Below are 15,538 nucleotides of genomic sequence, written 5' to 3'. Positions count from 1 at the left end.
CACAGAACAAAATATTACAAAGTGAATTGGCGTTTCTTTTGAATAGCTTTTTTAATTTTTTATCGTATCAAAATGCGATATCCTGCCTTCAGACTGTGTGCAGACAACCGAATGGACCCAGAAATAATAATAATAATCTTCAAGCTGAACCACGCCAATGTGAAGAAAAATAAAACTAGTAGAACAACGGAAAGCATGGTTCGAAACTTCATCCAGAACCAAACAAAAATAAGATCAATTTTAAACTGTTGATCATGAGATAGGTTAGTACTTAAAGGGCAGAATTTCATTGCCCTCTCTTCAAAATATCGTGTCTGAATGAATTATAAGACGCTTTAAGAGATCCAAGCTTATTTATGTTTTGTTTACATGTCAACCGGTTTAAATAATTCTTTTGTTTATATTTGTATATGTTACCCCATCATCCCAAATAGAACTGAGCAATTATTAAAAAAATTAAATTATTAAAAAGAAAACTTAAATTATATTAACTAGTTAATTAATATTATACAAAATGTAAAAATCCCTTAAACGGCAATAGTTTTATTAAAGAGCTTTGCAGCTCATAAATTAAGAACGCAAAAATCTCTTAATATAAATATATTCTCTTAAACGAAATAACTACTAATAACCATGTTATTACTTTTCAGAAGTTATTATTTCATCATTTCTTATTTAAAATTGTTGGTACAATACATATGTATGTACATAATATGTAGCTACTAGCTAAGACCTTAATCTCGTAAATGGCGAAATGTAATTAAAAATGTTACTTATTGGGATGAAACTTACGTACAATTCCGGCACTCGACTTTTTCATCAAAAATATCCAGCATTGCAACAGCTACCGGATTCAATTTAACAATTAAACAAAACAAATACTTACGGAGGCAGGGAAAAGAAAATGTTGAACAATTCATCAGTGTGTTTGGCTAGGGTGATCAGGTTGCGAAACTCTTTACATCCAAGTCGATGTTATGGATCCCTTCATACCCACCTCCAGGGAACGGTGATCGGGCAGCTTATTTTATAGATGAGCTACCATCCTATCAGCAATCGCTAGTTCAGACCTTTCTGAGACAATTGATGCATTGCTCTTCTCAGTAAGCCTTCGGAAGAGTTTATTTCCTTTTAAGTTCAGAAAATCGATACTTCTTCGTTCTCTTCCAATATATACCAACAGAAATTTAAAAATTTTTTTGATTGTATCATTAAGGACAGGTGCAAAAAAGTTTGCAGTAAGATAGATTTTAAAACGGACCGACACACATGACTTTGATATGAATACTGATTGCGCTGATCAAGTATAAAAATACTTTAGAACGATGAAAAATACTGAAAATCACTCTTACTAAGCTGAAAAAGCTTGCCTGGTTTGTTTGATAACAAATGTGTTATCAATATTGCAATTGTTATAACTAAGAGAATATCTGGCTCTTCAAACAAATGCACTCATTATAGAAATATGGTCCCTCATTTTGCTCTTCGAAAAAAATTACAATCGATTTCTAAATTTTGTTGAATTTCATTTATTTTATAAAACTTTGAAGATGAAGGTGATATCTTATCGTTTGTTAAATAGGAATCTTTTTTGGTAATTACAGACGCACTTTATGTCCTCCCTGCTTAGAAATAAATCAAAGTAAATTTTAAGCACATTTTTCAAACGGGTCGTCACTACGTACGTTTTTTTCCACCAGTAAGCTATAGCTGTATTTTCTTAGGTAACTAAGGATTTTCCTATTTAGATCAGATCCCCTTATCAATTTGAAGAGTTACATTGGCTGCCCGATGCTTTTCCTTGGACATTACCCGCACTGAAGTGGATCCCCTACTTATTCCTGTACTGTGCAGGTCCTTCGGTTGCTTGTCCTCAGACCAGGGCTCAAAACTGAAGTGGAATCCCTCCAAGTCCTGGCAGCTCACTTGGGGATTGTCCTTATCACGCAGACGCTTCATTACATGCTCTCTCACTCGGGTTATTCCGTCGGAATTGCGACAGATGATTGCAGCCAGACTGGTTTTGTAAATCTCCGCTAGTTGGGCTATGGAAAGGCAGATTAATTTACTTGCAAACTGGTTCTTTATTGGTTTTAGAGGCCCTCACCCTTGGTGAACTTCTGTGGGCCCATCTTCCGCTCGTACCAATGGGAGTCGCCCAGTTTGAGGCGTACGAACTGATCCGATACCATGCAGCTGAGGAGTGGACCGAAGATAGCTCCTTCCAGTGGTGGCTCACTGAGAGCACCCGTGTAAACGTCCACATCCTGCGGAGATCTGAAATTAGGGAGGTATATTTCAGCTTACCCAATGGATCGTAACTTTACGTACTCATAAATCTGCATTATGGTGTTCAAAGTAGCGTTGTGTATGGCCTGGGACATCTGCTCCCACGTGTCCACTGGTGGGAGACGACAGTGTCGCCGGAAGACCGGATAGGAAGGTATCCCATGATCACGACCCCTTTGAATGTTGAGGGAAACCAAGTCGAGACCGCACATAGGAACCTTATCCTCGGCGGTGCCAACGAAAAGCTTCTGGGTGACCTCCAACGAAAAGAACCGATCCACTTGCATCACCGGCGTATTGGCTGCCGTCATTAGGGCGTGGTCAATCCCATGCTCCGACCAGAGGGAGAATGGATTGAAGAGCATCTTGTGAAGTTCTATGGCTTCGGGACTACTATTATCCCGGGAGACATTAAACAATCCAGGTAGCAGGGTATGTGCGAAGCGGAAAGCGGCTGCTGCAAAGCAGTTGGCAATACTCGGGTCCACCTCCGGGTCATAGGTGTCCGGAGCATCTAGGTTATGCTTGGCCGGCAGCAAACCCTTGGCCTCGCTGAGATTCCTCCCTAGCAGCACTGGCAGAAACTCATTGTAGGTGATGTGCGCCATTTGGGCACCTAGAATCTTGCGTGCCTCCTGGTACAGCCGCTCATCCTCCCAGACGGGATTCTGCTCCTGTAATTGGCGAGCCAAATAGTTGTGATGTCTGGCCCACAGCAGGTGCATGGATGTGAGCAGCAAGTTCTCATTGGCCCGATCATCGCCAGACTCGAAGCAGTACTTTCCCAGTCGGGTCATCTGCACTCGATTACAACCATCCGATGGATTCGAGGAGATGGGCAGCAACTGGCGACCATCATCCGTGAGAAACATCCGCAGAGTTCCGTTGATGAAGCTGCGCAGCTGAAGCTGCCTCTGCTCCAGATTGCCGTAGACCACGGAGGCATCGATGAAGGCCGTGGCCTGGTTCAACTGCATTCGTGGTCCGAATCTTCCCGTGGGCGCTGGAGCAGATCTCACGAAGTTCATGCAACTGATGTTGTACTGCTTGTAGTACGGATCATCGGGCAGGATATCCACGGGAAAGCATTCCGGATGCTGCTCGCGGGTGGCAGCCACACAGCAATCGATGGACTCACCCTCCTGCGAAGTGGTTAGCGATGTAGCCGTGATGTCATGGTCCATGAACTGACCAAAAACGGCCAGCATCACAGTGAAATTCGAGTCCGTCTCGTAGCTGGATCGATGAATCTTCAGGGAGACCTGACGAGCCGGCGGCAGGCGTCCATGATGACTAACCCGAGGAGCAGCAATACCGTCGGCGTAGTCTGGAGAGACCATGCGACGGTAAGGCACCATCGAGGCTCCATAAGTCCTGGGATGTTCTTTATTATTACAAACCCCCGTGGATCTTCTATAGCGGGCATTAAAATCACAATCCAATCGTAAAACCGTGGGATCAGGCAGGACTATTTTAGGTCCCCATCCAATATTGCTGCGTCCTGGCCGCTTGGTGTAGTTGAATCTCTTGGCTATATCCATGGTGGCCTGGTTCTCCACATAGCCACGTCGTGCCAGTTTTCTTGCCTCTGGATTCGTACTCAAGGAGCGATAGTGTCGGAAGGCCGGCGTATTCACCTCGTTGGGCTGCAAACCCTCCTCCAGTATTTCCCGATCTCCTAGAGCTTTGATCCCAGCGCTAACCGCCTGGGCGCCATCGTGGTGACCCAGTGCCGCTTGTTGTAAGGCCCAATCCGCCGCCGGTTCGTCTGGAAGCGGTTTGTTGGGCGGCAACTCGGTTTCCGATCCATTGACGACGAAGAAAAAGCTGGGACCCCCATCCGCACTAACAAGGGAATCGCTGTATACTAGGGCCAGGCACAGGGCGGTAAATACAATTGCTCTGCGGTTGGGAAAGTGAAATCACTTTGTGGTTAACATGGTGTGGTTAGGCTACGACTAAACGTTCACGGTGGCTTTATAATAGGGTATTGAATATCCTGCTTTAGGGGTTGGCAAATTGATTTCTCACTGCTTTACAATTTCTATATATATTACCTCTTTAAAGGCACAAAAGCCTTGACCAGAGGATTAAGTCAAATGGTCAGATTAAACAAAAAATACCTATCCTCTGTGTAAGGCCAATGGTCTTTAATAAGTATACACAAAACTGTTGATACCTAGTAAATTCACTAGTAATATTTCCATTAGAAGAGGATATTATGTTTGGGAAATAGTTCACGATGCACCGTTTTAAATTCATCACTTTCAATCCAACATCTATAAATGTCAGATATATGATATTCTCGCACTCACATAAAGGTGATGCCTATGCAGCACTGAAACTGCCGCATCTTGCTGCGACGCGAGCGCGGAGAAACACCGCCGGGAAAAACGCGTTCGGGTCCTTGATACGGCGGCAGGAGGACATATCCTGAGCCACCGGCAGTGGCCTCGGTAAGCGGCGTTGTTTCGTCCGCCATGATCAGAGCTAAACTGATGCGCACCGCCGGCAAAGGCAGCCAGCAGAGCTGTGGGCCAGGGCGACTCTAGAGTTGCCCCGAACACTTGGCGGGCTTCTGGCTCTCCGCTCGCCACACTTCAGATACTTTCGCCGGCAGCGGCTCGCAGTGACAAAGCAACTTAGTTTATAATATATTATAATGCCAGCGTTTGAGCGACACCACAACAAGGCAGCCAACTGTCCACCGTCCAAGAACACCAGCCGTCATCTTGAATTCTTAACGTAAACTTTAATAAATGACATTTGAGGTGCATGATTAGACTTCCATATCGTCTGGCTGCCTGAACATGTCGGCCACATACTCGTAGGTCAGCTTTAGCAGATACTGGAAGGGTTTCTGCTGTGGCAAATCGCCCAGCTCCACGCTCTCCAGAAAGTCCTCCATGGGTGGCAAAAAGTTCTCAGATTCGTGGCCCATCATCTGCGAAATTTCAATGATCTTGAAGAAGAGCAACTTCTGCATGTAATCCACTCCATTGTTGGGGTCGTAGTCCGTCCAGTTATCGCGTTTTATGGCAGCACACCAGATCTTGTGCCGCATGTCGTAGGGCTGCTCCGTGTAGCTCAGAAGCTCCAGAGCTTTACGGAACTCCGTTTCCGAGGCCGTGTCGTTCTCCTCGGCAATATTAAGCTGTAAGGAAATGATTAACTGATTAATACAGATAACTATTGCAGATTTTGGGCAATCTTACGTTGATTATCTCCTCTGCTTTGAGCACCTTCTGTTCCGTTGTATCGAAACCAAAACTTTGCAATACGTCATGGCTCAATTGTGACTGATATTCGATCAGCGTTAGATCTGAATTTATCTTCTCCACCTGAGCAGTTAAATCGGAATCGGCAGCCGCGAAGGCCGCCAGCTTGGCCAGCGACAGCATAGACTTCTTGCGGGCCACAAACTCCGTTTCGCATTGGGCCAATTCATACAGCACCTTGGCTGCCCGCTCGAAGTCACCGTTGAATATTAGCTGGATCCAGCCCAGTGACGGGTGGTCGCGCATGAACTGCGCCAGCGCCGTCTGGTTGCCCTTGAAGCGTTCGAAGACCTCGCCGTGTCGATTCTGCCGCAGATGCCAGTTGATGGCAAACTGCGAGAAATCAAATTCCTCATATTTGCGGGTGTAATCGTCCAGGCGATCTTTGTCCTGCGTCTCATCGCAGATGAGCACCAGACTCTGGAAGTCCAAGTACTTCTCAGCCAGCTTGGCGGCGTACTCATACTGGCGATCTTTGACTGGAAATTACATAAAAGCATTTAAATGTTATAAGCTTATACTTATAGTATATTAATTACTTACTCAGTACTGATATGAGTTCCCTGCGCTGAGCCTCAAATTGCTGCTGCAGCACATTGAACTTCTCTGAGTCACGCACGCTCTCCAAATACGTCCTTCGTCCGTCCAGCACCAGATCCACCAGTTCGAAAATCTGCTGGTAAAGCTGCTGCTTCAGCTCTGTTTCGCTAACGCAGTGACCGCCATAGCGAACGCTAATGTCGATGAGGCGGGTCAAAGTGTCACGGACACCAGCACTTCCAGCCATCGCAGTCCAAGGAAGATTTTCGTAGGACGATAATTTGTCGTTGCTCAGCCTGAAGCTACTGGCATTTTGTTCCCGATGCCTAAACACCTGTCCCAAAATGTCCAGAACAACGGAGTTTATGTCGTTGATAAAGTGAGCCACTGAAACGGTGGTCTGGCTCTGGGCAGCAATGCGATCGTCGGCAATGTCCGCTAGGGCCTCAAACACGTTCTGTATCTTTGACAGTTTCACATAAAATATATCCTGGTATGTTAGACTACCATGAGGCTTCTCATCCCATAGAGCTACGGTGGCTTCAATAGCCTCTTCAATTAGTTTGGGCATTTTGGTTTGCAAAGATCGAAGGGCCATAGCAGCCACTATCTTCTCGCTGATATCGGAAAGAATAAAGCTGGTGGGCTTCAGCAAATGACTTCCGCAAGGTATGGCATTTAACTGTAACAAAAAAAAAATTTTTTTCTACGAATCTGATTAAATATGGGATTTCTTGACTTATACCTTTTCCCAAACTCCACTGGAGTGTAGAAACGCGATGAAATGCTGAAAAGCAATGATCTTGTCCCTCAACTGATTGATAATCTGCATGGAACGCGAGCTGCCAATGGCATGCCGATTGCTTTCCTGATCCCCAAGGGCCTCCTCCCAGCGAGGATCGGATATTGGAATGTCTTCGGCCAAGTCCTCGGCGATGGTAATAACAATTCTATCCAACTTGTAGGCATCCATGGGTGCACCATTCGGATCGGCTCCAGTCACGCTGCGCAGCAGCTCTCCAACAATGGTCTTGACCATGTTGTTGTTCTTTTTCAGATGGTAGAGGAAGGCAGCCTTCAGTTGTCCCACTTCATCGCAAAGTTCATTGTACATTTCATCCGGGTCGAGTTCGAACAGGTGGAGATTGTTAGTACTGCCAGTTATAGCGGACTGGTCAGGAACTCCGAAGCTAGCATTGATCGAAGTAGGGGCGTACAAGTCAGGCGTGTTACAAGAGCTCATGTTCATCATCTCGGAACCATCAAAATCGCCGGGCGTAATAGAAACCAGACCATGTGTGCGACTAAAGAACAATGGCAGCTGACTACAGATAGCCGCACTCAATATCCGATCATCATGCAGGAGGAATTCGATATTTTCTGCCTCCAGTTCTGCTGTGGGCACGGAGTTAGACAAGTGCAGGGGATAGACTACTTTGGGCGTGTACAGATAGATGTGACTGCTGCCTACCACGAAACGCAGGCTGAGGCAATCCTCCTCAGTCTTGGCACTGAAGAATTTATTGATCTTGAGCGGTGTGAACGACTCCAGGAACATACTTTCCGGTTGAGCACTTCCCGTTACTGAAAATATAGTTATTATACTTCTACTGAACTAATATTTGTCAAAAGCCCATTCTTACCCAGAGCGTAGCACATTTGTGGAGCATGAGCAGCATTTACAGCCCCAGCAAGTATATAGGCCTTGTTCTTCACCATGTGGAAGTCTAGCAAATACAGATCTATCTCTACATTATCCGCTGGGAGCCGGACGTTCCAGAACTTTGTTTTGAACTCTTCACGTATCCTGCGTACAACTTCCCCATCCTCGTAAATAAGATTCTCGGTATTGCCCTTGTTGGACAGACTCCAGCGCTGTATTGCACGATCCGAGAGCACGGCCACAACTGTTTCTCCACTTTCGGAATTGCTTTCGCAGCACATGCCAACTAAAACCTAGAAAAAATAACTTATTAAAAAGTGTTTGAAATGGTTAAATTAAGATACTGACCTGATCCTTGTCCCCACCCGTGTTCATACCAATCAAAATGGAAGCAAATTTCTTGCCAAAGCCACCGAGAAAGCTCGTAGCTGGCTTGATAGTCTTATGGTGCAGTGTGTAACGGCCATTGGTAAGACCCACACGTAGGAACACAAGATTGCAGGTGGTAGTTACGGCTAGGTAGCCCTGCTGCGTTGGTAGACTGAGCAGCTGCACGAACTCCTGACCGGTTAAGATCGAGAGATCGACAGAGTTTCCATCATGTGCGATGGACGACCAGTAGCGAACTTCTCCGGTGGCGGACACCGCAATACAAGAGGCCATTTGCTGGCCCTCGGTCTGGAAAACGCTAATCAGATCACTCTTGTGACCCAGGTCGCTGTAGGGCAGAGTCAGCTCCCGGCACTGGGCTAGACCACCGCCACGCCTGGCAGGTTTGCCCACACGTGGTGGTGAGCCGGACTTAGTTGTGTCTTTGTATTGCCAAATCAGTAGGCGTCTGCCTTGAACAACCTGGAAGACTACAATTGGTGAACCTGATGAATGTGGATCTCTGATTTCTTACCCATGCCCAACCATTCTGGGTCACTTTGGCAGTAACTGTGCCCGCTCCCGGTCCCGCAAAGGTAAGTGCCTCATTGACCACCACGGGCAGTGGACAACCGAAGCTCTCGACCACATTATAATCAGATCGGATGCCGGGAATGGACTGAGTAGAGCGCACTGACGATACAAGCCGGCTGGAAATTGAATATTTGATCAGAAGAAGTCCAAAGTGGGTTAGGAGCACCTACCTGTTGGTCAGGGCAGTCTTTTTAAAGTTTCCCGGCAGCTGGGCACAACCGGCGTTGCCGCCAAAAAAGGATTTTCGCGTGCTGTCCGCCGATGCCGCTGGCATGCTATATCTCCGTAAGCTCGGAGAAGATTCGCGCGACACGCCGTATAGTTGCTTCTGTAGGTTTCTATCCATTATTTTGAGAAGGCAGTTGATTAGAAATCACTTATTAAAAATAAATAAACAATTATTTTTCACAAAACCATCTAGCCGGCATGTGTGCGTATCGATAGGCTATATTCAGTGGCGCAATATCGAAGTCACAGCGGGTAAGCATTTTCAAAATTATCGATTAACAGTCACAACATTATGGTCCAAAATAGTTAATAGATTCAAATGTATTTAGTTGTTAAAAATTAAGAAAATTAAATTTTCTTTATTTATAACTTTTAATCCTAATTTTTCTTAAATAAAATTGTTTCTTATCATTTTTTTGTTTTTTACTTTCGTGTCTGCCATCGCCCATCCCTATTAGAAGTGGGCACACGATGCCATCTCTATCAAGTCGGGCTGAGAATTATTTCATAGATTTTCGTAAACAAACCGAAAATTCTCCAGATAAATGGCCACCTGGACACAAAATGAACCGACAGGCGTCACGAAGCGCAGGCGTTGGAATCTGGAAGGTGAATCTTAAGGCTTGTCATGAAATACGTTTCAAAAATGGAGCTGTACTCCCTTACAGATCGTGCCTCCCTGAACAAACTAAAGCATCACATTGCCGATGAGGGATGTCCCCAGATGCAATACGATCTGGCCAAGGAGTTGCTGAACAATGCCATAGGTGAGTGGAAGAGTCTGGCAGAGAACCAAAATATAATGGAGATTTTCCTGTTTCATACAGAGCCCAATCTTGCCAAAGGCAATCAGAACCAGAAGGCCGTCAACTGGCTAGTGAGTGCTGCCCACAATGGACACGAAGATGCGGCCAAGCTGCTCCGCCAGTGCTACAACGATGGCAGCGGCATTACGGCAGAGAATGCGGACGAAGTGCGTCGCTGCCTGGCCATGACTCCCGGCGAACGTGCGGCGAGAAAAGCAGCCCGGGAACTATTTGCCTGCCTATCAAACGGCAACGAGCACATCACGCCCAAGCAGCTAGAGCGCAAGATGCGACGAATTTATAATCTGCAGCGCAAGAGGCGTCGACGCGACGATGACCGATCCTCGTCGAGCAGCGAAGGAGAGCAGGATGCCGAGCCGGAGTGCGAACCCCTTGAAGATGTGCCCACAATTGGAATGGCCAATGTGGAACGACGACGCCTCATCACCGAAGCCCACCTTGTTTCGGCTGCTTCCAACTACAGTGCCGGTCAGATGCCCAGCGTTAATGATGCTCTCACATTGTCCGTGCCAGATCCGAGGAGTCTGGACCACGTGCCCTGCTTCTACCGCATGATCTTCCACCCGCTCATCTTCTTTACCCTGTTCTACCACCGCCTGCTCAACCTGATTGTGTCCATTCCCAACGTCATCCCGCTGAGCGTCCGTTGCAGTATCCTCGTGGCTCTTTCCTGGTGGAGCACCCGCCACATGCTGCCTTTGGCCAGCTATTACCTCAGTCTGGGCATCATGATCTGGGCCACTTGTAAGATGTTGAAGACCAAACAGCAGTTCGTGGACTTTCGCATCTGGTCGGGATTGTTCCTCAGCTACGGAGATCCAAATATCGAGGCGGACATTGCGGAGCAGCGCTTTCTGCGCAACAATATGAAGCCGTACCTGTATTACTTTTGTGCCTTCATCTGCAACCTGATCGTGTATCCGTTGGTGACCGACGCCTGGCTGCCACACTCGGAGCTGACCATTGTTTCCGGAGCCTTCACCTTCCTCACCATGGGCGTGTCCATGTACGCCTCCTCCCACCTTATGCCTGACTGGCTAGTTATAGTATCCTTTGCCGTGAATGTGCTTGCCAAGTATCCCTACGAAATGGACGAGGTTGTGTCCACGCGCTGGCGCTTTTTGGACCTACGTGTACCCACCTTCTCCTCCTTTGTCATTGGCAACGGGATCGAGTTCTGCCTGAATTGCCGTACCGCCTTGTATCTATTTATTCCCGTGCTACTAGTGATGATGGCCAAACGATCCCACTGGCATGGAGTTTACACATACCTAATTCCTCACTGCGTTACGCTTAGCTGGCTACAGGTGTGCATCGCAACGTCGCAGAGCGCCACCATGTTTGGAGTGATGCGAGCAGCCCTTGGCTTGGCCGGAATTGTCTTGTTCCTGCCGCTCTTTGGAATCGTGGCTCTTCTTGTGCCTGTGTTCGTCGCCATCGACAGTTTGGGCCTGGCCAGCGAGCAACTGCGCTGGGGCAGCACTGCCCTCGCCTGCGGGCTGGTGGTGGTGTTATCCTGCGTACTAGCCCTGAACCGAGCCACCCAGAAATACATCACCATGCTGCAGGTTAGAACTATCTAGGTGCCATTTTCTGAATAAGGAAATAACGACCAACATTTTTTCAGCTCATTGTGGCAGTCACAACAGCCTGCTTGTTGGTCTTTCCCTACATGACGTCCAGCTTCAAGGATACACCCCGCTTCAATGCCATGCCCAGAGTGGGTCTGCACTCGCTATCCGAGACGGATACCCTGCAGTGGGATCGCTTTCACGCCCTCTGTGCCCAACCAGTCAATGAGCAGCCGAACAAGATCAAAGCGCAGCTACGTTGCTCCCATCTGAATGGAATGCCAGTGACCTGGGAGGGCAGTATCGCCAAAGTGGAGATCTCGCGGGTGTCCAACATTCTGGAGGATGTCATTGCCAACTATCTTCCCGTGTGGCTGGGCAGGCTGCTGCGCTGTGTGCACGGCGAGAATATATCGCAGCACTTCAGGTGCGATCCCAAGTTGGATGCCCAGTGCGAGGAGTGGAGGAGCGTAATCAAGACGCTAAAGGCGCAGAGCGGTAGTTGCACACTGCAGCGGTGGAATCGGTACGAGTACGAGCTGCTGGTGAAAGTAGGCATCAAAAAGGCCAGTCGGCTCCTGGGCCGTTCCACTTCCTCCTCCACTGATGTTATCCTACGAGCTCACCATGATTTTGGAAACTTCACCAGGCTGTTGAGCGAAGGCGATGTTGTGGCTTTCTACGGGACTTTGCACAATTCACGACTTTTGGCCAACAGCGTGCAGGTGCAACTGAAAACCATCGAGTGTGTCAACTGTCGGTCGCCGGATCTGGGCACGGCCAGTATCGAACGAGTGGTGGCCGCGTCGCCCATGGATGCTCGTCTCCAGGATTTGATGAGGGGCATCAAGTATTTTCTTAACGCTTTGTTGAATCCTTTAATCACATTTAAGTAAAGCCCTTCCAATTGAAAGACCCCAAGGAATGTGATTTCCTTGGCATCAGCTCACCAATTTGTATTGGTTCTTATAAATATGTATTTATTAAAAATCCAAGAGGATCATCCTCTCTGTTAGCGTGGCATTTAAAATATGAACGCTTTGTTGGTAATTTAAATTTAAGAAATCAGAACAAATAAATATACCGAGTGGTGTCCACTGTTTTATTGGTTCTTATACATATGTAAAGATTATTAAAGCTAATTTAAAGATGCATGTTTGGTTTTCTTTACCATTTTATTGGTTTCGTTCTAACAGAAACATGGCAGTCATATTTTGTGAATACATTTAATAATAAAGCTTTCCTTAATTTTGCAATTTGGTTGTGTTGTGTCAATCGGACATAATTACTGAGAGCGGATCTTCCTCGTCGACAAGTTTTTCAAAAGTGATACTATCCAATGGCAAATGTAATTCTTCCCCTAACTCCAACTCCAAATCATCGAATTCGTGATCTAAAGCCCTTCTGGCTGTCTTTGGTGAAAAAGGTCCCAAGAGAGGGTCATCGTCATCTCTCTTCGGGGATTTTAGGAAATCAAAACTTTCCAGGCATTTTGAGGTAGCCAAATTAGGATCCACATTCAAGTCGACATGGTGATGAAGTTCGCATGGCTCCGTACAGATGAATCTTTCGGGCGCGTTGATCAGAAACTGCACCCCATCGAGCAAGAGCTTCCTGTGCGTGGGATCATCCACTCCCAGCATGACTAGATCGCTGGCCACAATAAGCTTACAGTTCGCAATACTGTCGTAGCCCCCCGCCAGGAACTTGCCAATGTACTTCTCCATGGTCAGCAGCACTAGCCATTCGCGTACGGCTCGTCGACACATCCTAGAGTTTTGATTCTTGCCGCTAGAGTTTTAATAAATGTCCTCGAACCTGCTGTGAAGTTTTGAAAGCTGTCACTTTTGACAGCTTGCGACCGTTAGGAAACTGGTTAGGTATGACATTTTTAAACAAATGTATCGGTTCTTAATTGGGTTTCTTAATATTTTATAATTTATCACTAGGTTTTTACCCGTTTTATAATTTAGACTCCGTTTTCATTTATAATATAAAGGTTTATTATTAAGTATTATAAAAAACCAAAAGTAGTTCACTTTAAACGTTTAGGTAACGCATTTTAATCGAAACGGAGGCAGTCCATGTATTATATTTGAAGAATTTTTCTTCAATAAAATTTCAATTTAAATTACATAAATAACATTCCAATTTAATTCTGTGTAATTTCTTTAGTGCACCCCTTGCGATGCATCGATAGCAAGTTCTCCGGCCAATCGACTATCGCCCACCACCAACTCTCCGCGATAGTCGTTCTCTCGGTGCAAAGTGTATTTAAGTGGCCAGGCGGTCGGTGCTCGAGAACACACGCGTTTCACCCACCTGAGAGGGCTGCACTTGTCTTGACGGCAGCGGAATTAGCAGAATAGCCGATACCAAAAAAGGAGAACACTTGTCAACATGATACCGACCATAACGAAGCAGTACCAGAACGTGGTGATCAGCACGGGCAACATAATCGCCACGGAACTGGGCCAGCGCAAGTCGAACGAGGAGCTGTACGACGGCCTAAAGATAACGCTCCACAGCGACCCCACCGTGGAGCGCGTGGTGGTGGAGAAGGAGATCGACGAGCTGCACGGCCGTGTGCAGCGGGCCACCCAGGAGCTGACCACCCGGCTGACGGAGAACGGCCGCAATGAGATCAGCATCGGCGCCAAGATATTCCTTAACCACCACTCCACGGAGTGTGTGAATCAGGCGGTCGAGGCACTGCTCAACATACTCAGTGTGACGCACGTGGACAATGTGGTGCTGGCCTACCACCCGAATGCGGTTGCCAGCGCAACGACGGTGGCCACAACAGCCGGTGTGCCGGCCAAGTCGCCCTGCTCCGAAGGCATTGTCGTCAGCAAAGCCAGCAACTGGAGCCAGCGCAACGGAGAGAAGGGAGTGGCGGAGCTGAAGGAGCTCTACCAAACCCTCGAACAGTACGCCCTCAAGCAGCAGATCACCCAGCTGGGCATTGCCGATCTGGATGCGACGGCATTGGAGGAGCTGCACAAGAGCGCCCAGGTGGCGCCCACAATTGCCCAGGTCAATCTGTCCACCTGCTGCGTTGTGCCAGCGGAACTGCAGGAGTTCTGCACCGCCCACGACATCCAGCTGAACACGCACAGCGATCCCGAGCTACTTCTGCCCGAGGAGCAGTTCGCCGCACTGGCGCCCGGCTACACAATCGACTGGTCACTGCGATACCAGGTGCACGTCCGCTGCCGAGGCGTCCTCACCGCCAAGGGATACATCGTGGGCGCCTCGCGATCCAGCGATTAGTTTTAGTAACTCCCACATCCAGATGCTAGGCTATAGTTTTAATGTTTGTAATGTATGCTGTGTACAGTGGTGTACTTATTGTTTGTTATACAAAACCCAGATTGAGGATTCGGAGCCGATCGATTGATTTTACTGTAAACGATTTTTCAATACTTATTCTGAACATAAAGCGTTTCAAAAACGACAATTGGCTATTGTGTGTTACTGGCCCACCAGCTGCAGGGGGTCAGCGATTCGAACCCCAACCGGTTTGAATGCCTCGGTTACAAATTAAGTATACGTCCAGCTGGTGTAATTTATATGCTCTGGTCGCCGCCGACAAGTGCGCTTGCCGATTTCCTTGTAGTGGCTTGTTATTTGCCCCGCTAATCGCTGTCTAGGGCTGTCTAGGCCTCCGCTTCTGGTGGACTCAAATCTAATTAAAGGCAGACGCGTCTCGCCCGACGACCCAGCCAGATCACGTGGCTGACCCTCTCGCCTGTCCATACGACACAAAAAACAATTAGAAAAAAAGGCCCGCAGTTGATTAGAGTATTGTATACAACGGCAGATATATTAAATATATAACTGGTGATTTAGATGGTATCAGCACGGGCAAAAGGTGCAACAACCACTGGCCATAAATCCCACAATAATAAATGGAAATATTAACCAAAAAAATATGTGGAATCTGTCCGGATGCAACTAACTAATCAGTTGGGGAAATTTACTGCGGCCGTATACGACTGAAGTGAGTCAAGATTTGAGATTTGAGATTGGGGCGGAGGTGGGAATAGGTGGCAAGACCTGTAAGTGGGGCATTTAATTGAAGTAGGTGGACGAATGGATTATTAATGAGCGTGGCCAGAAAGGTGTGCTCGATAGGGAACATGTAATTTCGGGGGCAAAGTTCAAGGACCATGTGGC

The 15,538-nt window shown here is 47.2% G+C and overlaps 5 protein-coding genes across 6 annotated transcripts; 2 read left to right on the top strand and 3 right to left on the bottom strand.

Annotated features, from left to right (window-relative positions):
- Positions 1-1,506: 1,506 nt before the first annotated feature.
- On the bottom strand, positions 1,507-4,797 carry LOC119551430 (chorion peroxidase). 2 transcript variants are annotated; one of them, XR_005219543.1, is made up of 5 exons: positions 4,605-4,797; positions 2,332-4,191; positions 2,108-2,277; positions 1,686-2,045; positions 1,507-1,622 (listed from the first exon to the last, which is right to left on the bottom strand). XR_005219543.1 is itself a non-coding variant. In XM_037860776.1 (4 exons), exons 1-4 carry the CDS (start codon positions 4,769-4,771, stop codon positions 1,750-1,752), a joined length of 2,493 nt encoding a protein of 830 aa, XP_037716704.1. In that variant the 5' UTR covers positions 4,772-4,797; the 3' UTR covers positions 1,536-1,749. The 2 variants fall into 2 exon arrangements, 1 of the variants encoding a protein (XP_037716704.1); XM_037860776.1 differs by having other exon boundaries at positions 1,536-2,045.
- A 243-nt stretch (positions 4,798-5,040) lies between these two features.
- On the bottom strand, positions 5,041-9,172 carry LOC119551352 (nuclear pore complex protein Nup133). Its single transcript, XM_037860676.1, has 8 exons — positions 8,904-9,172; positions 8,675-8,849; positions 8,119-8,622; positions 7,751-8,063; positions 6,853-7,691; positions 6,111-6,789; positions 5,505-6,046; positions 5,041-5,443 (listed from the first exon to the last, which is right to left on the bottom strand). Exons 1-8 carry the CDS (start codon positions 9,077-9,079, stop codon positions 5,069-5,071), a joined length of 3,603 nt encoding a protein of 1,200 aa, XP_037716604.1. The 5' UTR covers positions 9,080-9,172; the 3' UTR covers positions 5,041-5,068.
- A 259-nt stretch (positions 9,173-9,431) lies between these two features.
- On the top strand, positions 9,432-12,420 carry LOC119551362 (wolframin). The gene is made up of 4 exons (XM_037860687.1): positions 9,432-9,570; positions 9,630-9,728; positions 9,789-11,356; positions 11,416-12,420. Exons 1-4 carry the CDS (start codon positions 9,507-9,509, stop codon positions 12,253-12,255), a joined length of 2,571 nt encoding a protein of 856 aa, XP_037716615.1. The 5' UTR covers positions 9,432-9,506; the 3' UTR covers positions 12,256-12,420.
- Positions 12,421-12,530: 110 nt separating this feature from the next.
- LOC119551373 lies at positions 12,531-13,206 on the bottom strand. The gene has a single exon (XM_037860698.1). It carries the CDS (start codon positions 13,126-13,128, stop codon positions 12,631-12,633), a length of 498 nt encoding a protein of 165 aa, XP_037716626.1. The 5' UTR covers positions 13,129-13,206; the 3' UTR covers positions 12,531-12,630.
- Positions 13,207-13,625: 419 nt separating this feature from the next.
- LOC119545837 (glutamate--cysteine ligase regulatory subunit) lies at positions 13,626-14,819 on the top strand. The gene has a single exon (XM_037851795.1). The coding sequence runs from the start codon at positions 13,760-13,762 to the stop codon at positions 14,630-14,632; it is 873 nt and encodes a 290-aa protein (XP_037707723.1). The 5' UTR covers positions 13,626-13,759; the 3' UTR covers positions 14,633-14,819.
- The last annotated feature ends 719 nt before the right edge of the window (positions 14,820-15,538 follow it).

Source organism: Drosophila subpulchrella, chromosome 3R (assembly GCF_014743375.2).
Source record: "Drosophila subpulchrella strain 33 F10 #4 breed RU33 chromosome 3R, RU_Dsub_v1.1 Primary Assembly, whole genome shotgun sequence".
Classification (NCBI taxonomy): domain Eukaryota; kingdom Metazoa; phylum Arthropoda; class Insecta; order Diptera; family Drosophilidae; genus Drosophila; species Drosophila subpulchrella.
The sequence above is the reverse complement of the archived record's forward strand: the minus strand, read 5'-3'. Positions and strand labels throughout refer to the sequence as shown.